The 21,958-nt window shown below is 47.7% G+C and overlaps 1 protein-coding gene across 1 annotated transcript in view; it reads right to left on the reverse strand.

The window, feature by feature from the left end:
• Positions 1–6,934: 6,934 nt before the first annotated feature.
• LOC131919323 (XK-related protein 6) overlaps positions 6,935–21,958 on the reverse strand; it is an 83,165-nt gene continuing 68,141 nt past the window's right edge. Inside the window, exon 4 of the mRNA XM_059273492.1 lies at positions 6,935–9,156. Within this exon, the coding sequence (XP_059129475.1) occupies positions 8,192–9,156 (965 nt within the window). The 3' untranslated portion in view covers positions 6,935–8,191. The remainder of the gene's footprint in view (positions 9,157–21,958) is intronic.

The raw sequence follows: 21,958 nt of genomic DNA on the forward strand, positions 1-21,958 counted from the left end.
CTTCCCTTTCTTCAGACTGGCATCATAGGACAATTTTAAAAATAATGAGTGATTTTATTCTGGTTCTAAGACAAAGCAGATCCTCCTATCAGGTTCTAAGGTGGCTCTCTGGTGGCAGGAGAGTTTCTGAGGACTCAGGGACACAGCTCTGCAGACACTGGGAGTCCCAAAGCTAATAGGCCAGGGATTTTCCAGGCATCCTGGATTTGGGACTAGAATTTCTACTTGCTCAGCTCAGGAAGACGTTGGTTCTCTGCAGAAACAAGTGAACCTGTGCCATGGTACTCCCTGAACAACTTAACATGTGCTGTTTCTTAGAAGACACATTTGGCCCTTAGCGTGTGTTAGGAAGGGAAGAGCTCAATGCACATGGAAAAACAAATGAGAAATTTAAATAGGCTTTGTTTTATATGAGGCCTTTTACAGGAGATTTGAAACTCTCCTCCCCCACCACCACCAAAATACAAAAGCAAACAAGACAGTTGCACTTTTTTCCTTTTTCTGGCAAAGATCCTCATCTTTGGAAGCCAAGACTTTCCAGCAAACAGAGTACCAGACTTTCCAAGGAGACGAACAAACCAAAAAGTACCAAGCTGTTCCAGGATGGCCACGGGGACTCACTCTCTGTATGTAAAGAGAGAGGAGGGCTGCTGCCATACTGAGCCCAGGAGGAATAATTGAAATAACAGAACCAAAGCAGTAAGTGCTGGTCCCAGGGTGCACCAGCTCATACCTGTCTTCCTCTTCCCACAAAGGGAGGAGTCATCTCAGGAACACATTCTCTGACAGAAGCCAGAGGACAGGGAGCCCCACTTTTCAAATTCTCTGAAAAGACAGTGGCCTTTCTGGGAGCAGAACGGTAAGATAGCCCCACATTGAGACAACTCCATAATTCTGTTATCGATTTAAAATATACTTAAATGGAAGTGAATAAGGAATTAGCCCGTGATCCTTTTCCACCCCGATATAGCACCTTGTACCCAGTCAGTGCTCCATTGATGCTGAAAATGGAGAAAGCCAACTTGGTAACCATAACACTGTTATCCTCAAAGTGCTTTACCCAACCTTAAACTGCTTTATCCTCACAACACCCCTGTGAGGTAGGTAAGCAATATTCCCATGGCACAGAAAGAGAAATTGGCCCCAGAGTGACTTGACTTGGGTACATTTGCAAAAGGGCAGAGTCTTGCAATTTTCATTACCAGCGACACAATCTGTCCATGAGAAAGCACCATGCTTTTATTTAAATGCTTTCTCTGACCCTTTGTTAAAACAAGGAAAATGCTTAAAGAGGTCACTCTGTAAAATCAATTTCCTGCATTTGAAAAGAATACACTTTGCTGCTTCTGCCCCCGGGGGATTTGGAAGCACTGACCAGCTGGACACCATCTCCTTGAGTCTACTTCCGGAATCCTGCCTCTTCCTTATTGCCTACCATCCACGGAGGCTCTCCCAGGCTCCGAGCGTCCATCTCCGTCCGTTCCCATTCACAAATGCTGCAGGATCCTTTCAGGAGTCAGAATGAGCACAGACGAGCACACAGGCACAGCAGGGGGTCTCTGCATTCCTTCCCTTCGGCTGCCACCTGAAATACCTTGTGGGAACAGATAAGGCCAGCAGGGTTGGCCTTGCTACACATAATCAGACAAACTCCGAGGAGCTATTACTGATGTTCAGAGTGTGGCTGGTTGATCCTTTTTTGCACCGAATAGCATTAACCTTGTAGACCAGACTCAGAACAGGTGGGAATGGAGTCAGACCAGGGCTCCCTGGACAAGGGCAGAAGAATTTGGCAGCAGTACCCAAGACCTGCCCTTGAGAGCACTCTGTTCCTCTGGGGGCAGTCTCCAAAAGTGACTCTTCTTTCTTTTTTGTAATTTTTGGTGAGAATTTCTACACAAGAATTGACCTGGCCAGGACCAGGTGGACTGGTTCATGGGAACCGGAACTTCTATAGCTTTCTTTTGCAAGATGGTCCTTGGAACCAGTTTAGAATTGGTATCATGGCAGCACCCCTGAGTGCTCATATCCTCCATGGCTCCCACCTGCTCTCACTCTGGGTGAGGTCCTAAGAACAGTGATGTTCTTAAGATGGGTCCATTTTCTTGTTACAAGTGTATCTTGGTATTTGAAACGATAACAGTCAAACCATAGTAAAAAGAAAAAAAGAAAAAAGAAAAACATAGGTGGGGACAGGAAAAGAAATTTTGAACTTAACTTTTTCAATTCAAATTGTAAGGAAGAAAAATATCTCAATTTAGGAAAAGATACGGAAAGGAAAAAAAGGACTGCAACTGCATGCTACTCTCCAGCCCCATGCATCTCTGCAGTTCTGCCTGCAGGCTCCAAGCAAAGCACACCAGGGCGTGGTGAAGACCCACCATGTACACAAGCATGTGTAGCTGACAAGATAGGTGTTGGAAAAGCAGAGTTGAGCTTTCCATCCTCTGCAGGGGGGTCGGGGGAGATGAGTCCATTTGAGAAGGGAAACCTCAAGGCTTTGAACAAAGGCAAGAGAGACTTTGCAAAGAGCTTCTGGCCACCACCCACACCATCTCCAAACCTTCTCTGCTCATCCCACCCCGTGTCTATGAGACACTTAGTGAATATCCATTTCCAGAAGCAGACTCCCCTGTGTTTTCCTTCATCTTTCAGAAAAAACTAACATCATGGGACTTAAGAATTGACAAACGCCCAGCAGGAGTCATGTGACCAGATGTCCCTGGCCAGATGCTACTGTACTGAGTTAACAGTGCTGTCATATACCTGACTACTCCTGGGCTCGCTCCCTGTCTACATGTCGTTCTTGCTTCCCTCCTGGGCTTCTGGGTGCTGAGTGTATCTCAAACCTCCTCTTTTTCCATGCTTCTAGTTCCCCAAGAAGTGGGGTTACCCTTCTTCCTTTGAGATGCCTTCACCACGGGCCGCATTGACTGAACCACCAGAGTATCCCTGCTCTTCGGCCACTTTACTGATGGAGAAACCAAGGCATCAAGGGGTGAAGTGAGTTATCCATGATCACAGTGGAGCCCTGGATCAGCCTGTGGCCCTTCTTGATCTTTCTGGCTTTAGGCAGAGCACCTAGGAAGTGTGAAGCTAAAACAAGTCTCCAAGCCTGAGGGCCCCAGGGCTACATTGAGGATGGACCAGAGTCAGATGGCTGACTGCTCGTCTGTATCCGCAGTGACAGATGGCCAAAGGTTACTTAGAGACAGGTGCTCTCCCAGTTACCAGCCAGCACTGTACCAAAAGAGAAGTCATAAATATTTTTTCTCCCTTGACTTGAGGGTGATGTTCTAGAAGCTAACCTCCCAGAAGGTTAGAACATAGATTGTTGACTGACTTCAGTTTGAGGAGGGAGCTAGGGACTCCTGCTGGGGACCAGCCAGGACAGCATCTCCTACTTGGGCATTCACATTTTTCTTCATGCAACGGGCATCCCTAGATGCTGCCTGCTCCTGTCCCTGTGGTCTATTCTTAGCCCTTGACACAGGTGCTGGCTTGGAGACGGAGAATCTCCTGGAGAGGCAGTCTGTCTGCTGCTCTGGAGCCATCATTAATAGCACTCATGACCTTTGGCTCCAGAACACTCCTGCTGTGTCCTGCCAGTCACTACAAAGAAAGGGACAGAGAGAAAGAAGATGATGCATGGGAGCTGAGTAAGGCAGAAAGAGCCATGTGGGCAGAGGAGAAAGCTGGGACTAGGTCAAGTCAATATCTTCTGATATTCAGCCAGTAGCAACAGATGCAGCATTGGAAGTGAGAACAGAAACCTTTAGAACACCCAGAGATGGGGAGGGGGAGGCAAACTTTGTCACTACATCTTCCTTTCCCTCGGGGAAAGGCTTAGAGAAGCCCTATAAGAAAATGGGCTTGCCTTTTACATTGTTATATATTTCAAAGTTGAGACAGGCACATGTTGACTTGGGATGCTCTTATACGCTGATAAGGCTGTGGCCTGTGGTTGGATAACCATGACCAATGCCAACTTCCAGAGGCTGGGCTGTAGATGTGAAAGGAAGGCTGCCCAAACTGAGACAGGGCTCAGTTTGAGGAGAGGAGATAGGGTAAGGACATCATGCCCACCACATGTCCAGCTGCACCTTGATGAAAGGACCAAAGGCTGAGCCTAGCTTCCTTCCTACAGGAAACAATGTTGTTTCTTGAGAAGAGTGGAGCCCAGGAATCGGCAGGTGTTTGATATGCAGTGCCTAGAACTGCTCCCTGGGAGGCTGGTTGGGTACTTGAGGAAGCTGACTCCTCAGAGTCCTCTCCTTCTCCTGTGGATTGTCTTTCCCAGGATTCCCTGGGGCATGCTGAGATTTCCCTGGCAGTTTTCCAAGTGCCACTTGGATCCTTGGAATTACACTGACCTCTCTTCCCTTTACAGCCAAATCTGGTGTGGCTATTTTAGTATTTGCCAGTTGCTGTACAAATAGATGCAAGATGACCATCCACATGCACCTGGCCCAAGACTTAGCACTGCAGAGTACTGGATACACCCTAACCTTATTCTCACCTAGACTCATTCTCTACACCAGGGGCCCAAAACTGCACACAGCAGCCATCTTGCTCTGCTCCAAAGTAATGGGTAGAAAATTTTTTCTCAGGTCCAGAAGCACCAAGGCCAGTTAGTGAGGCACAGAATAGACAAGGGGGAAAGAAACCACAACTTCTTTTAGGGTTGTGAGGAATTGCAGAGGGGTCTCAGATGCGAGTGAAGAAGGGCACCTGACCTTCCCAGAGCTTCTCAGGAGGGGATAAACATCTGAGTGGTAACAACAGGTCAGGCTGGAGGAAGAATGGAGAAAGTGATGTGACTAGGTGCTTTTCAAAATACCATATGTTTTTCTGAGAATTTGATTTGTATCGGTCTGAAGCCTGTAGCATGAAAGGCATATGACCAGGACAGTTGTCCTTGGCACCAGACAGGATCTGCCCTCTTTTAGCCACCCAGGGGCCACTGCTGTTGAGAGGCCACAGGGACCACCAAGAATTGGGTGATTCTGTGTCTATGGAGTAGGATACAGAGTCCTCCAGGCCATGGGGGGATGTCTCTTCCTTTGATTAGGACACTTAGGGAAGATGATGGAGCCTGCTGTCTCCTGGCCCCTAATCTACTTGGGCTTTGTGTATTCCTCCTAACATCCCTGGTTCCAATTATGAGACAAGTCTGACCTGCAGGGGACTACTTTGTAGAGATAGACTATGTTTGAGAGATCAGAAATGCTGGGGCAAAGGAGTCCATGGGAGCAGGTTTGATGGGTTTAGATCCCCTTAACTTCCCCTCTCATGTCCTTGAGAGACCTGAAGATTCCCAAGGTAGATCCACCCAAGCTTGGGCGGTGGAGGGGAGGTGAAGGGGTGGAGGGGAGGCTTGCAGAAACTGTTTTCCCAACTTTGGATGCCCCCAGCCAACACCCACAATGTCTAAGTTTCATGTAAACATGAACACACGTGCTTAAGCATGTGTGCTAAAGATAGAGTGGTCACACAGAGGCGGCAGACTGAAGCCAATGGTGGGACCAAAGAGCAAGAGAAACAATGGGGACACGTCTAAGACTAGACGAACAAATGTCGTGGCAGAGGTCCAGAGCACACGTGTGGCACTGCACAGCTTCAAGGAAGCTATTCCAGCAGCACACAGAACCCCAGACCTGGGACAAACAAGAGCTGGGATCGGAGCTGGCCAAAGGAATGCCCTGCCACCCCACAAATAGACTCTTCTTCCCCAGGCTGAGCAGAGCATGGGCTGGAGCTTGGGGACAGAACCCCAGCAGGTGCAGAAAGACAGAGTGAACAGGTCTTGTAGGGAGCTCCCTTTGGTCACTGTTCTCTCTCACACAGTTCCAAGCATCCCTCTTTGCTTGGCTCACTTCCTGCCAGGCAAAGGCAGCCCAGCTGGTCTTCACCTCAGCCCAAGTGTGCTCTGTTGTATCCTGCTTCCCAGAGCAGGGACCAGGTAGGCCCCTCACTGAGACCCCATATTAGGCAGGGCCTGCAGAGTTGTGGAAACACATGAGATAAGGGGGTGGGACAAAGGAGGGAGCATTTAGTTTCACATCTAATATATGTTTAAAGGTTTAAGGGTGGGGGAGAAGATTGGGATAAACCATGAAGGGGTGACAAGAAGGGACTTCTTTTGAATAGTTATTTAAAATAAAATTTTAAAAATTCATCAAAAGTAAAAAAAAAATTCCTCAGTTTTTGAACTTCTCTTAAGTATAGCTCAGTGTGAGGTCTTGCACCCTGAACAGTTACATCCAGAATTAAAAAGCAATCACACCCACAGACGACAAAGACTAACAGTATGGACTTAAAAATACTGTGTATGTATATATAGATATATATATATTTACACATATATATCTTTTGCGGAGATATTTTTCTTTTTATGGTTAATTTTCTTTTTTCTTTTCTTTCATTTTTTTTTGTATGCCCAAGTAGAGATAGAATGGTATCAAAATAATACCCTAAAACAGAAATACTCTTTAAAGGAACAGTACCTTCTAAAAAACAAATGAAAAATTTTACAAATGGTCAGACATACTTGTGACACCTCCAGAAATTCACCTTGGTATAGTGAGAACATAAACAGTGGATTCAAATCCTCCCCGAAGCCACAGGGCCTGAAAGAACAGCCTCTGCCTCTGGGCAGGGACTTGCTCTCCAGGTGGATGGCCACATCCAGATGCCACTCACTCCACCTCTCAGTCCAGCCCCTCCCCATTCCCTCTCCCAGTTACCACAGCAGCTGCCTCAGAGCAATTTTGTGTATTTCTGGCAAGACCTTGCAGCAGGTGTACACACACACACACACACACACACACACACACACACACAGTCCACTCACCCCAAATGCACCAGGCTGAGTGAGTCTCAGCCAACCACATTGACAGAAGCACCAGTCTGTGAAATGGGTTGGTTAATACGATTTGACTTTTTTTTTATATATATATAGAGATAGATAGATATTCTAGTGTTCCTCTTTATGTTGTTTTTCAAAAGCACAAATGAAAAATGAAAAATTCTTTCCAGATCAATTTAAGGCTTCCCACCAAATGAAAAGAGAAGAGGCCTCCCACACTGTCACACGTGACACACACACACCCTTCTCAGCCTTAAAGTGATGGAAGAGATCATTGTCACCAGTCACGGACTAAGTATTGTGCCTTTAAATTGATGTCATTCTTTTTGCTACCATGCTGAGTTTTATCATTACGGATTCTCTTTGATGGTGTTTATGGACATTTCCTTTGATCTGCTTTTAGAATTTACCAAATTGGGTGTTTGGGGGTTTCATTCTTGTTGTTGTCTTTATGGGAAAACAATGCAATTCTTGCTAGGCAAATGTAAAAATGGCACATAGTCAGCCTTCAAGGAGCTTTTCCGGCCAGTGGAGATCCAAGTAGCCCTTTAGCTTCTGGAAGGCTTTGCAAAAATGGGGAAGGGGCCAGAGAGACTGAATAAAGAGAGGGGTTTCTATGCCGTTGCTTTTGGTCAATTTGTTTGTTTCAATACAAATCATTAGATAGGAAGGACTGTTTTGGTATGGTCTCTGGTTGTTGTTTTAATTCGTTTGCTTTGTTGGTAGATTTTGTTTCATTTGATTATTTGATTTTTTTCTCTCCTGGTGCAAAAGTTACCGGAGAGCTTCGTGTGAGAAAACATGACAGTACCGAAAGAAACTCAGCACCTAAGGGCATAAGGCAGTTGAAGGTTTTCGTTTGTTGTTTTGTTTTGTTTGTTTTGTTTTGTTCTCTCAATCAGCACCAATCCCATAAATGATCTACACTTGGTGTAAAGTAGAAAACTTTTTTTGTTTCTTTGGGAGAGGAGGTAGCTCCCCCTTCTCCACCCTAGGAACTGTAGTGTGGGATTATTATTTTTTTTCAATACTGTTTCTTATGTGTAAAAAACAAAAGGAAGGTTTTCTTTTTGTTTTTACTTACAAAACATAGAGAATATCTTTGTGTACATATAGTGACTGGAAAGAAAGCTTATCTGAAGGGGATGTGACTTATTGATCGTTTTGTAGTGTTGTTGTTGGTGTTGGTGGTGTTGGTGGTGGTGGCGGTGGTGGTGGTGGTGGTGGTTCTGTGTATTGGGGGAAGGGAGGGTTATATTTCTTGCAGGCGGCGTTGACCGCAACCAAACTTAAGGTCCCCTTCTCAATCTGGGTCAAGGTGTTCTAGAGTGAAGACTCATACTGCAGCAGCTCATAGAGCAGAGGCCCATCTCGGTAGCGAATGCCCACTGCGGTGGGGGTGACGTACTGCAGGATGTTAATAGTCCTCCGCAGCCTCCTGTCTACAAAGTGCGCATCCCAGGCTGGGTACCGCTTTCTTGGCATGTCAATCTTAATCAGGGGCCCTTCTGGGTGGTAAGGACGCCCTGACGGGGTGGAGGGCCCCATGGGTCTCACTTGGAATACAGGCAGGCAAGTGTCAGCCGTGAGGTCCTCCTGCTGTTCCGTCACGGCTCTGGTGGGAGTGACCTGGGTTCCCCGGTACCCAGGGGTCTGAGGTGCCATAGGCTCAACATCGGGGGGCAAAGGGATGCCCCAGAGCAGCTCGGCACAACAGGAGCTGGCAAAGACCTTAGCCCGCGGCCCCATGGGATGCAACACGCCATAGTATAAGAGCATGAGCGCAATCCCAGCCACAAAGCTAACGAAGACACAACACAGTGCTGGAACGGCATAGGAGTCAGTGCTCTCCGGGTTTCTGTAAAAATACCAAAGGAACGTCAAGGCAGCATTCTCGGTCAAGACTATCGTATAGTATGCGAACATTCGGTATCGAGTCCGCCCTTCCTTGACGTTAAACCAGCAGAAAATGTACACGATCCCTACCACCATGTTGAAGAGGATCTCCTCCCACTTGGACATGCAGAAGTCTGTCCCTCCATGGATGATCCAGAAGGCCATGGCGCACCAATGCACCACCACGAAGATCCCGAAATACAGCTGGAAGATGGAAGCAAAGAGGGCGAAAGAGATAACTCGGGATGAGATGGTGAAGAGGCGCCAGAAGAGGTGGATGAGGGCCCCTCTGTAACTCATGCTCTTCTTGTCGTCCCTGGAGTCCCGCAGCAGCTTGTGATAGGAGGCTAGCACCCAAGCCAGGGACATCAGGGAAGTCACAGAGGAGACACCTGCCAAAAAGACACAAACCCACACAGTTAAAACCTCGGAGAGCTACTGCGGACACAGTGGAACTCCTGGCTGAGGAGACGCCCCCACACACAATCTAGAGGAGGAACGAGAGAGAAAATCAGGCACTGGACCAGAGTCCCAGCTGCTTCCTACACTGACAACCGTGGGTGGGCAGGTCTGAAGTCGGTTTCAACAACCCTGTTTGCAGCTTGAGAATCTTGAGGCTCAGGAGCAGAGTGGAGAGGCCCTGCTCGGCCTGGAGTTGGGAAATGGGGCAACATGTGTGACGAGTGGGCCCACTCACTCTCTACCTTAAGGGTCCTTGTTGCATGTGGATGCATGGCCAGCGCGGGTGTCCCGAGAACCTACAAAAGTGGTGTTGGGTTTGTGAAAGCTTACTGACAACCGCCCTAGCTCAAGCTCCTCGCTCGATCATTCTTTCTGTGAAAGGGCTGGGTGGCTTGCTGAAGGTCCCCAATGCCCTTTTCTGGACCTCCTTCCACTTGGCCTTCTCCTTAATCAGCCATCTAAATCCATCGTGGGATGCCCTCGCCCCTCAGCTGGCCACCTGTGTCACTCTATTGGCCTCTGTTCACATTCTTCTTGCTTTCTCAGCTGCCCTTGCCCAGGTCCTCTGGAAGTTTTCCCTTGCTGTGTGGTCCTCCCTCCTCTGGTCTCCCAGGTTAGAAGCGACCTCCTGCTTTGGAAGTACTCCTTCCATGGGTTTGGTGATGTTTTCCAGGGCCTCTGTGGTTCATCCCCCAGCAAATCCTCCAACCTCAAAGACTCCGGGAGCTTGGATGTCTCTGACCCCTGGAAGCACTCAAATTCCTCAGCAATTTTCTAACGTTGCTGAATTGATGTTTGTGAACAAATTAAATGAAATGGCAATGGTAGCCACTGGTTATGATCCAATCCACCCGTGAACAAGCAGTCATCCACCAAGCATGGTTGCATAATGTCGCCTCACACAGGATTCCTCCATCATCCCCAAATTCCTCATGCATAGCCCTAGTGAGCATCTAGCACCTCCTTGTATGGTCCTTCCTAAAATTCAGAACTAAATGCAACTCGAGGCCCGGCTATCATCTCATTGATGGTCTCCTTAACAAACTGTCTAATCTCACAAGCATGACTCTGCTATTACTGTCTTCCAAGCAGAAATCAATGCTGCATTACCCATTAGTGTTAACGTCAGATCCAGGCACTCAAGGGACCAAGAAAGATGCCTCAACCCTTTCACTTGGGTCCCTGCACACTACCTCACAATGATCCAAATTTCAAGGAGGAACCAAAGTCCTTCTGCTTGCTGGGTCCAGAATTATGATCCTGCCCACCTCACGAATCTCCCTCCCTGCCTCCTCTCTGGGTCTCAGACAGTAAAACAGTATGTCAGGAGCCATAGCAAACCCAGCATGTGGGCAGCACACAGAGAGCATTGAACATCTGGATGTTTGCCACCAGGAGCGTCTGCTGCTGCTCATGTCAATGACGATACAAAACAAACAGGAGGGAGGAGACATGAACCCAACTTCTCCATGGAAACCAATCAAAAAATTATCTCGAGAGCAGTGATGGTGGATGTTCATCCAACTTCTCTGGAAAGTTCTATAACGGCTACTTGAATGCCTTGCCTACTTGTCCTACACACAAGGCATCTGGTCTGCATCCCAGAGACTACACATGGTTTGTGATCCGAACGTTCGGAGACAGGTTGTGTCCTGGCTGCTAGACTGAAGTAGGAAGAGCAGCAGGTCCTCATAGGATTCACTTAACTCGGGTGTGGGTTTCCAGAGGGCAGGGAACAGGAAGTCACACCATGGTAGCTTGTGTCGGACTTAGTTCCTGGGACACTTTCAGGAAGTTCCTTTCAAACATCCTTGTGACTCTACTGCCACCTGACTAGCCAGCTTTTCTCCCTCCCTCTCTCCCCTCCTTCCTTCCTTGAACTGTGGTGTTTCTAAGTTGCCTAGGTTGGTCTCAAACTCACTACTGTAGCTCAGGTTAGCCTGAAAATCCGAATCATCCTGCCTCAATCTCCAGAGTTTTAAAAACTGAACTCATTTATTTTTGTTTGTGTGCACGCACAGGGGTGTGTGTGTGTGTGTGTGTGTGTGTGTGTGTGTGTGTGTGTGTGTTATACATATATATTCATGTCTCTCTGTGTATGGGTGTGTATAGATATGTGCACGAGCATGTAGAGTGCAGAGGTCAACGTCGGGTGACATTTCTTAGGAGCTGTACACTTTATGTTTTGAGACAGGGCCTCTCATTGGGACCTGGGGTTACTAAGAAAGCTAGGCTGGCTGGCTAGTGACGTCCAGGGATGCACTTGTCTCTACACCCCCAACACTGGGATTACAAGGCTTTTTATGTGATGCTGAGGATCAAATTGATGTCCTCATGTTTGCATGGTAAACATTTGATCGACTGAACCATCTTCCCAGCCCCAAACTCATTTCTTTCTTCTCTCTCTCTCTCTCTCTCTCTCTCTCTCTCTCTCTCTCTCTCTCTCTTCCTTTCTTTTGGTTTTTCTTTCTTTTATTTAATTTGTTTTTTTGAGACAGGGTTTCTCTGTGTAGATTTGGTGCCTGTCTTGGATCTCGCTCTGTAGACCAGGCTGGCCTCGAACTCACAGAGATCCACCTGGCTCTGCCTCCCGAGTGTTGGGATTAAAGGTGTGCGCCACTACCGCCTGGCTCTTTTGGTTTTTCAAGACATGGTTTTTCTGTGTAACAGCCTTGGCTACTCTTGAACTTGTTTTGTAGACCAGGCTAGCCTCAAACTCACAGAGATCCACCTACCTCTGCCTCCCAAAGTGCTGAGGTTAAAGGAGTGTGTCACAATGCCTGGCTTTGAACTCATTTCTCTCTCTCTCTCTCTCTCTCTCTCTCTCTCTCTCTCTCTCTCTCTCTCTCTCTCTCTCTCTCTCTTGGTTTTTCAAGACAGGATTTCTCTGTGTAGTCCTAGTTGTCCTGGAATGCACTCTGTAGACCAGGCTGGCTTCGAACTCACAGAGATACACCTGCCTCTGCCTCCTGAGTGCTGGGATTAAAGGCATGCACCATTACCACCAAGCTTGAATTCATATCTTGGTGCTAATATTTAAGCACCGACTGGAAATTGTCATGACTTGACTGTCACAAAGGAGTGTTATGAAAGTTACGTAGGAGGAAGGCTTGACTTCAGGTTCCTTCTAACACAATGAAAACTATTACTGCCCCTATTTTCACTCAGGGAAGCATGAGTGCTGAGCCCACAGATCTCAGCTTTTGCCAGAGCATGGCCTCAATTTGTTGAATTCTAAGCAAGACTTTGAAATTGAGTTGGGGTGCCAGAGCAGGCCAGCCTTTGGCCTTCACAGTTCTAGTTTTACCATTCTGTGTGTGATGACATTATCCCCATTCTGAGTACAGGGCTTTCAGTGTTCTCTACCTCCCTGTCTCCTGGTTATCTGTGCCTCCTCCTGATCTACTGCCGTGGTTCCCAGGCTTTGCTCGTTTGCTTTGTTTTTTTCAAGACAGGATTTTCTCTGTTTAGCATTGGCTGTCCTGGAACTCCTTCTGTAGATCAGAACTCAGAGATCCACTTGCCTCTGTGTCTGCCTCCCGAGTGCTGAGATCAAAGGTGTGCACTACCACCACCGAGCCCTGAAGCTTTGTTCTTGTCTCACCCTTGGTTGCTGTGGGATGTCTTTCTGTACGCTGTGAATATATGTTACTCTCATTGGTTAATAAATACAGCTGTTTGGCCAATGGCGAGGCAGAATAAGGTTAGGCAGTACATTCAAACTGAGGATGGAGATGAAGAAGGGTGGAGCGGGGCAGAAGTTGTGAGCCACCGCCAGGAGAAGCAAGATGTGAGAGAACAGGTAACACCACGAGGCCACATGGCAATCCATAGTTTAATAGAAATAGGCTGAGTCAAGTTGTAATAGGTAGCTAGGAAGAAGTCTGAGCCATAGGCCATACAGTTTGTAATTAATATAAGCCCCTGTGTGTTACTTGGGACCGAGCGGCCCTGGGACCAGGTGGGACACAGGAAAACTTCCACCTACACTTTGTGGCACTAACGTTGCTGATTCTGTGATGGGGCTTCTGGGTTTTCCTACAGAGCATGGTGTGGATGTTCTTGAACCATCGCATAGCACCATCCCATCTTATAGTGAAGGCTTGGGAAATGTCATATGGGGACAGAGAAGCAAGTCCCATGGGAGTGCTGAATAATGACAGGCAGCTATGGTCTCATCTCAGGACCTCAGTTATTTCTCACTTGGTAAAGTCTGGAACTGCCATATGGCTTATGGAAGAGGAGTTTTTCACACTTGCTTCCCAGTCTGCTCGTCCCCCAGCAAACCTTGCCCAAGATGACCCTGAGGACCAGTGACCATGCAATATAGGATAGCATTCATCCTGCTACCTGGTGCTGCTTGCTGACGCTGTCTCTTCTCCATCTTGTCCTTCTGACAGCTGGAGTTTTTAAAGCTCCCAAGGTCATTTGTAATGAAGGTCACTGGCCTGCTTCAGTGGCAGAACCTGTTCTGCTTCCTAGCCATGGACTCCTTGGGGCATGGAATGACAGACTTTGTCTTTGGGAGTACAAAGAGGTCCCCTAAATCAAAAGGCATGCTAGAGCCTGGGAGTGGGTGTGGCAGGCAGGTATGGGGTGTGAAGCTGGCCTCATAGCCACACAGAGCAGGGATTGTAGAAGGAGGAGGGTGGCCTGGAGATGTCCAAACCCTCACTTCCACTACTTTTCCTTCCCCACATCACCATAAGGCCCCAACTGTACTCAAGGCTCCAGCACATCTCTTTCATCCAAAGTTGGTGGTGGCCTTAGTCCATCTCACTGAAGAGCTGAGAAAATCCAGGCTCATAAGACTCCATGCAGGAAATAGGTTTCTCCCTCGATGTTCACCAGACAGTGACCTTTATCCCCCCATGGGCTTAAGAGCCAATGGTACAGGTATCAGATAGACCTATTTTCAACCCATCCCCAAGGAGCTCATCCAGACTCAGTTGCAGCACTGGACACATCACTGTCAATTGATGGAGTAAATGTTCATGGCTTGGCCAGGCCACACTTGTGTCTTTTCTCTGGATAAAGCTTGTGGCCTCTCAAATCCGTGGAACCATTAGTTCAACTGATGGCAGCCCATTAGCTGAAGGCATCCAGATGATGTAGAGGGATCCAGATAGGGATGACAAACCAGGACAGAAGTTGGCCTCCCCTGTGTTATAATACTCATGGTCAATGCCCAGCTGTCCAGGAGAACACGGGCACGACCCTCTGAACACCAACATTTAATTCCTAACCTTTTTAGGAGGACCATGTGGAGGCTGTACTGGTAATGGGCTGAATTGGGTCCTCCCTAGATCTCTGTGTTGAAGTCTTCACCCCTCGTACCTAGGGAAGTGGAGATGGATTTTTGTTCTTGCTTCTCACACAGTGCCTCTTCTTGTCACCCAGGTTGGCCTCAAACTCACAGTCTTCCTATTTCAGCCTCTTGAGTGCTGGGATTCCAGGCATTTGCCACCCCGTCCAGCTCAACTGAGATGGGTCATTACAGAGCAGGTTAAAACAAACCGAGATGATATGGGTGACCCTAATTCAGCGTGACTAGCATCCCCATAAGAAGAGGAGGCCACAAAGAGACCCTGGGGACACAAAAACACAGAGAAGTACCACATGAGGACCTGGCAAAGGCACTGCCTGGAATCTAAGGAGAGAAGCCTCAAGAGAAGCCGCCCATTGACATCTGGATCCAGATTTCCAGTCTCTTGAACCATGAGGAGGTCATTTTTGCTATGGTGTTCAGCCTGTGGCACTCTGTGATGGTGACCCTGCCAAACTAATGTAGTTTTCTATTTAATTTTTTAAATTTATTTTAATTTATTTGTGTGTGTGTTTGTGTGCCTGCTTGTCTGTATGTGTACCATGTGTGTACAGACACCTAGGGAGGCCAGAAGAGGGCACCAGAACCCCTGTAATACAGTTATAGGTAGTATGGGTGCTGGGAACCCAACCCAGGTTCTCTCCAAGAGTAGCAAGTACTTTAATCACTGAGAAATTTCCCCAGCCCCTTAATTAATTTTTTTGGTTTGTTTTTTTGAGAAAGGGTTTCTCTGTGTAGCTCTGGCTGTCCTGGAACTCACTCTGTAGACCAGGCTGGCCTCGAACTCACTGAGATCTGCTTGCCTCCGCCTCTCTGAGTGCCAGGATTAAAGGCATGCACCACCACCGCCCAGCTTCATTTTTTTTTTAAAATAAGGACATTTGAGAAAATGTTCCAAATCACGCACCTAGCAGGAAACTAGACACAAGATTGGACCTTGAAAGTGACCCATGCTATAAGGCTCTTAGACACTGCTGGTCTTTGTGAGGGGCTGGGTGAATGGTGGAAAAGTAGGCACGGAGATTTGAATCTTGCTGGAGTAGAAGAGAATGTAATGTAGGCTCTGTGGGAACCAATGAGAGGTTCTTAAAGCCCCTTCAGCCTCCCTCAGAGACTAATACCCAGATCACAAAGAAAATAGCGACCCTCACAGAATCCTTTGTGGCCACTGTCCTATCAGGTGATTAATCTGAGGCTACAGTGTGCTCTCTTACCTGCAGGAAGTGCAGGCTTGACCTCCCTGGGAAGATTTCCATTCCTAAGGTCAACCCAAACATCAGTGTTTCCTTGGGCAATACAAGCTCACAGGAGAGTCTTGAGGCCCCAGGAAACTGCCTAGCTAGACCAGGGAATATCCAAGGTTTCTTCTCACTCAGAGCTTAGTCACTTGGTGCATGGCAGAGATTAGGCCAAAGACTGTTAAATGCTTTGTGTTTAGCTATGACAAGTTCCCAGTAGTGAGCTTCATGGCTCACTCACTGCCCTGGTGCGGAGCAGGAAGTAAGCTTGTGGCCCACATGGCACTTGTCCCCACAAAACACTCCAGAATAGCCAGTAGCTGCTCCCTGGAGACCCACAGCCCACAGGCAGCAAGGAGAAATGAATCATAGGACCTTGAAGCTATAGAATTGCCCAGGCTTCCAAACCTCTGCATGGTTAGCCTGCTCTGACTGACAGGCCACATCCCTCCAGTCCAGCTGTGGTTCTTAGATGGCCTTCAAGACTCCACTCAATCTAGACTGCCTCAGTATTACACATGCACCTGCCAGGTCCCTGCCTGCACCTCTCAGGAGTCCACCTCCAGAAGGCTCAGATATAGGTTCTGGTGGTATGGAGGTTTCCATAAGCCCCTTTGTCCTCTCCAGAGTCCAGCCATGCCAACCCCTCCAGGACCACTGCAACCCAGGGCATTGTCTCTGCTTGAGGTCTTCACACTTTGTGGCCAAATGTCACCTCACTGAGACCTTTACTCAGAGATCAGCTTCTTAGCCGCCCCCAAACACCACATTCAAAACAACCTTCACCCCCATGTCTTCCTCCTTCCCCATTTATTCTCCGCCCTGTCATACACAAATGCTAAATCTCCTTTGCTGCTTTGCTTGTGAGTAAAGGTTAGCTCCCAAGAGCAGGGCCGACTTTGAGGAATTTCTCTAGAATTATGCACAAAATCTGCCTGGGTATTTTTTTTTTTTACATGCAGGGGTCCCCAGCTAGCTTCAGATTCTGCAACATGTACCCCCAGGGAAGAAGCTTGATCCACTCAGCCTTCACAATCTCCTACTTGTTGTTAACTGTGGGAAGGGGTGCTTCCGGGGAAGCCCCAACCTGTGTCTCTGTATTTCAGGAAGAATTGCTTGGAAACAGAAGAAAGAGAAAGGGTACCACCTGTACTGAAGGCTTCCGAAGCATCAGGTGCTATGCCAAACCCTGAGTTATTTCACTCATTCGGACTAATAATCTCTAACCGCCTATTAGTGTCTCCATTTCACAGATCTCATGCTCAGAGAGGTATAGGAACTGCTCATGGTTTCTGGGCTCGGCAGGCCTTTGTTCTGATGCTTTGAGATTTGTGTTCTTACTGCCCCTGGAGAAGTCAGGTAATTCCTAGGAATAGCAGGCTTTGCCTGAGAGCAATGCTTTCCAACCTCAGCATAAAAGCCTGTCTCTTCTAGGAACTGTCACCCTCTGGTCCACCTGCCACCTGCCCTTATCACCCCGGGCCAGGGACAAACAGAACATCGCCCTCTGACTAGGGGAACGCACATGATTCACACTAGCCATCCCTGAACCGCTCTGCCTACTTAACTGCCTGCTGTTCCTGTGGAAGCCACAATAAGAGCCCTTGGCAATCTTCTCCCTTCCTGCCTCCCTCAGTCTCTGCCTCCTGTTTGTCACAAAGCTCCCTGTACTACACCCCAGGGCACCAGGAGCTTCTCTTTCTGGATCTGGGAATTACAAACTCTTTCTTTTTGTGTGTGTATGTGTGTTCATAAATGTACATGTGTGTGGGTCCATATGTGTATGGACACCAGAGGTTGCTTTCAGGTGTCTTCCTCAATCACATTATTGTTGTTGTTGTTGAGTCTCTCACTCACCCTAGAGCATACCAATTGGTGAGGCTGGCTGATGAGCAAACCCTGGGGGTCCTCCCATCTGTTTCCCCAATGCTGGGAATGAACCACCATGTGTGACTTTTTACATGAGTTCCAGGTAAACTCAAGTCCTCGAGCTTGCAGAAGAAGCATGTTACCAACTGCGCCATCTCCCCAGCCCCACTAACTGTCTTCAGTTGCACTTGTCTCCTGATGTGCTGCTGCCTCACCATGATTGGATCATCATGAATTATATTCCTTAAGATAGTTAAACTATCAATCGGTCAGACAACTCAACCAGTAAGCTACTGGGTAGGAAGGTGCAAGCCTGGGACACCTAACTCCTAAGTCCCAATTGCCTTGGGCTACAATCCAAAGAACATTCAGTAGTTTTCTTCCCCATAGGGCCAGGCTCAGGACTTGGTGAGCCAAGCTGCTCGCTGAGGCAGGAAGGCAGCATGCTTTTGACATGAGCCCCAGAGCCAGCCAAGAGCTGCCCCTTCCCTCAAAGAGATGCTGGGCTCATGCCCACCCCCTCAACTGTGAGAAGTCCATGGTGACTGGCAGCTCTCCTTGAGGGCACTACTTTAAGAGTGGAAGGAAAATGGCCATGACAGGGCTTGGCTAGCACCCAGCACAGAGAAAAGCTGGATGCCCACGCGAGTGCATGCAAACAGACACATAAGCTGCATGTATGTGCCATTCTGTTCTGACATCTTGCCGCTGCCTCAGCCTAGATAGACGTTTCCTGCTTCCTTTGCTTGCCCACCTCCTACTCATTATAAGAGCTCAGCATGGGCATTGCCTCCTCCTTGGACACCCACTGGGATGCACAGTGGAAAATCACGTCTGGCCCTGCCACAGCGCCCCAAACATTGCTCCTCCACTGCTTCTACTTCAAAACCACTTTCTGCAGACTGTCCGGCCCACTCCATCCCTGAACTATGACTTCCCTTCAGACAGAACTGATTTTTGATCTCCGTGTGCATCTGTGTGTGTACATGGCCATATGTGCCTGTACACATATATGGATTCACATGCATGGGTGTATATATGCATGTGGAGGTTCGGAGTTGACACTGAGCATCTTTTTCAATCACTCTCCACCTTAGTTTTAACACAGGATCTCTCACTGAACCTGGTGCTCCTTACTCAGCCAGACTGGCTGGCCAGTGAGCTCCAGGGATCTTCCCATTTCTGCCTCCCTAGTGCTGCGATTTCAGGCATGGACTGTTGTGCCTGGCTTTTGTTTTGTTTTGTTTTGTTTTTAATATGTTTTTGTTTTAATATGTTTTTGTGTGTGTATGTGTGTTCATAAATGTACATGTGTGTGGGTCCATATGTGTATGGACACCAGAGGTTGTTTTCAGGTGTCTTCCTCAATCACATTATTGTTGTTGTTGTTGTTGTTGTTGTTGTTGTTGTTGAGTCTCTCACTCACCCTAGAGCATACCAATTGGTGAGGCTGGCTGATGAGCAAACCCTGGGGGTCAAACGTGACTTGCTGGGCCATCCCACCAACCTCGACTTTTACTTTTGAGTGGAGAAAAGCTGTCTTACCTACTCCTGCAGGTTCTGTGCCAGCAGCATAGTGCCCAACACAATTCTTGAGCAAATGCCTTATATACACTGTTTCATAAGCTAAGACAAAAATGCAAGTTCTGATAACAAAGCCACTGATTCCCTGGCCAAGGTGAATGGACACCAGGAATTCTCCGAGACCAGTGGGCACAGTTGTCTTAATTGCTCGTTAAAATGTACCTTCCCCACAATTTCAGTTTACTTCTGTTTCCTGTGACTGATGGAACAAAGGACCACGTGTGTCCTGGCAGAAAACAAGCACATTTATCTCTGCACAGTGCTGGAGGTCAGGGTCTGATTTCTGAAGCGTTGGCAGGGCTGAGTGCCAGCTGGAGGCTCCAGGGAGAATCTGCTTCCTTGCCTCTCAACTTCGGGAGCTGCCCACATCCCTTGGCTGGTGGCCCCTTTCTCTGTCTTCAAATTCAGCGGTGTGGCATCTTCATGACTTTCTTTCAGCTTTCCCTGACGCATTCCCCTCTGTCCCGCTGGCCTGCCTCCCTCCTATCAGGTACCACCAGGTGATCAGATTCATCTTCTTAGTGCAGGGCTCTTCATGGAATCACCAAAGCCCATTTTACATGAAACGTGACAGCTATAGGTTCAACATTAGGAGGCAGACCCCGGTGGAAAACGATACTCAGCCAATGTTTATCATCACCCTTAATAGCCAGACAGTTATCCCTAGTGGGGGGATTTTGTCCCATACTGGGTGTCAGGTAGTGTTGAGGGATATTTTTGGTTCTTATAACTCAGGATACAGGTATTGCTGCCACCTAGTAGGTGGAGACTAGAGAGGCTTCCAAATACCCCGCAGTAAACAAGGCAGCCCCTGACGAAGAATCATCTGCCCCTAGATCTAATCACACTGAGGTTGAGATCTGATATAGGACTTTCCCACACCCTTCCGTGTTCTACAAAAGTCAAACAAATAGCACCTGGCACCAGAGATGGGTGGTCACTCTGAAAGAGGGAGGTCCATGAGTGTGGACACAGGCCAGGGCACTACAAATTGTCTCTTGGCTCTGGTAAATAGTGCAGATTCTTCTGATGGTAATTTGTTGTGGTTTTGGTTTTTGAGACAGGGTCTCTCTACATAGTCCTGGCTGTCCTGAAACTCATAATGTAGACCAGGCTGCCTCCCAAGTGCTAAGATTAAAGGTGTGCGCCACCATGCCCAGTGATTTTTCTTTCTTTCCTTCTTTTTTCTCTGATAGTAATATTGGTTATCGATATTTGAGGAGACTGGAAAATCACCATGAAGCAGGTCACTATGCATGTCTGTGAGAGAGTTTCTAGATGGGGTTAATTGAAGTGGGAAGGCCCATCCTCAGTGAGCAGCACCGTGTTACAGGCTGAGGTCCAGACGGATAAAAAGGAGAAAATAGGTTGATCGTCAGTATTCATCTCTCTCTGCCTCCTGACAGCAGATGTAGTGACGGACACCCCTGCCACCATACCACCCCACCATGATGGACTCGACCCTCAGACTGTGAGCCAGAGCCAAGCCTTCCTTCCTGAAGCTGCCTTCGTCAGGCATTTGGTCACAGCAAACAACTAATGAAGTTCCTAGGGAGGAGCCATCACCCTGTCTTAGCCACAGACCCTCCATTGTGTTTCCCCTATGGCCAAGAAAGCCAGAGGAGGTGGGAAACACCCATGGAGCTCTTCTGGGCACTGGGGCTCATCGAGTTGCCCAGAGGGCCACCCTGGGAACAGGGTGCACCCCAGGGAGGGAGCGGCTCTCCCCTCAAAGAGTTTGGAGGTCAAATAACATCATTTAAAGCACCCAGCAGAAGAGCTAGATGCACCTTCTGTTCCCCTGGACACTCCCTCCTAAGACGTTGTCAGAAATATCAAAATGCCATCTCCACAGCCAGCCGGATAAAGGCAAGCCTCCGAGACTCTAAAACAAATGTCAGCTACTCAGCTGCATGGTCAGGGCTTGTGGGAGCCTGGATCTGCTTGGCTGGAACACATGAAGAAGGCCCTCTTCATCTGCCCTCCCTGAGGAGTCTAGCAAACCCCTTCTCACTGAGCAAAGAACTAGACCACACCCAACCCCTCCATCCCTCCCAAATATGATGGCATTTGAATGGAATCTGAGAGATATCCTAGAAGGAACATGGGCTCTGCCACAGACTCTAGCTTGGGTAAAGCCTATAGCCTTAGGCAATGAAGCCACTAAGACTTAATTTGTCTTCTGTAAGCCAGGGGTAAAAATACAGACCTTGAATATACAATGAATAATGAATCTTTCCTTTTATATAACTGTGCGTACATAGATATACTATTTCTACATACATACACACACATATATATATAGCATGCATAAGTATATGAACCAAATATATATAGAATGCTTATAAAGAGTATAAGCATATGTTGTCTTCATATATATATATATATATACATATATATCTTCCATATGTTCTCGAAGTTATATTCATGTACCTATTTATTTTTGCCTGTATCCACTAGAATATGAGCCCTCAGAGAACAGAGACCTCTCTGCTTTGCCCATCACAGTACCCTGAGCCCAGTACTGGGAAGTCTTTATCCCCTTGGCATCCTCTGTGAGTGACTGCAGAGAACATTATTCCTGGTACAGAAAGGCAGGAACACAGCTTAGAGAGAGGCTGAGTGTTGGGAACCTTTTTTTTTTTTCTTTTTTTCTTTTGCCCTGGGACCTAAGTCCTTGACACCAGGGGCCCTGGAAAAACTAGGTATGCCTAG

This window comes from Peromyscus eremicus, chromosome 9 (genome assembly GCF_949786415.1).
Source record: "Peromyscus eremicus chromosome 9, PerEre_H2_v1, whole genome shotgun sequence".
Lineage (NCBI taxonomy): Eukaryota > Metazoa > Chordata > Mammalia > Rodentia > Cricetidae > Peromyscus > Peromyscus eremicus.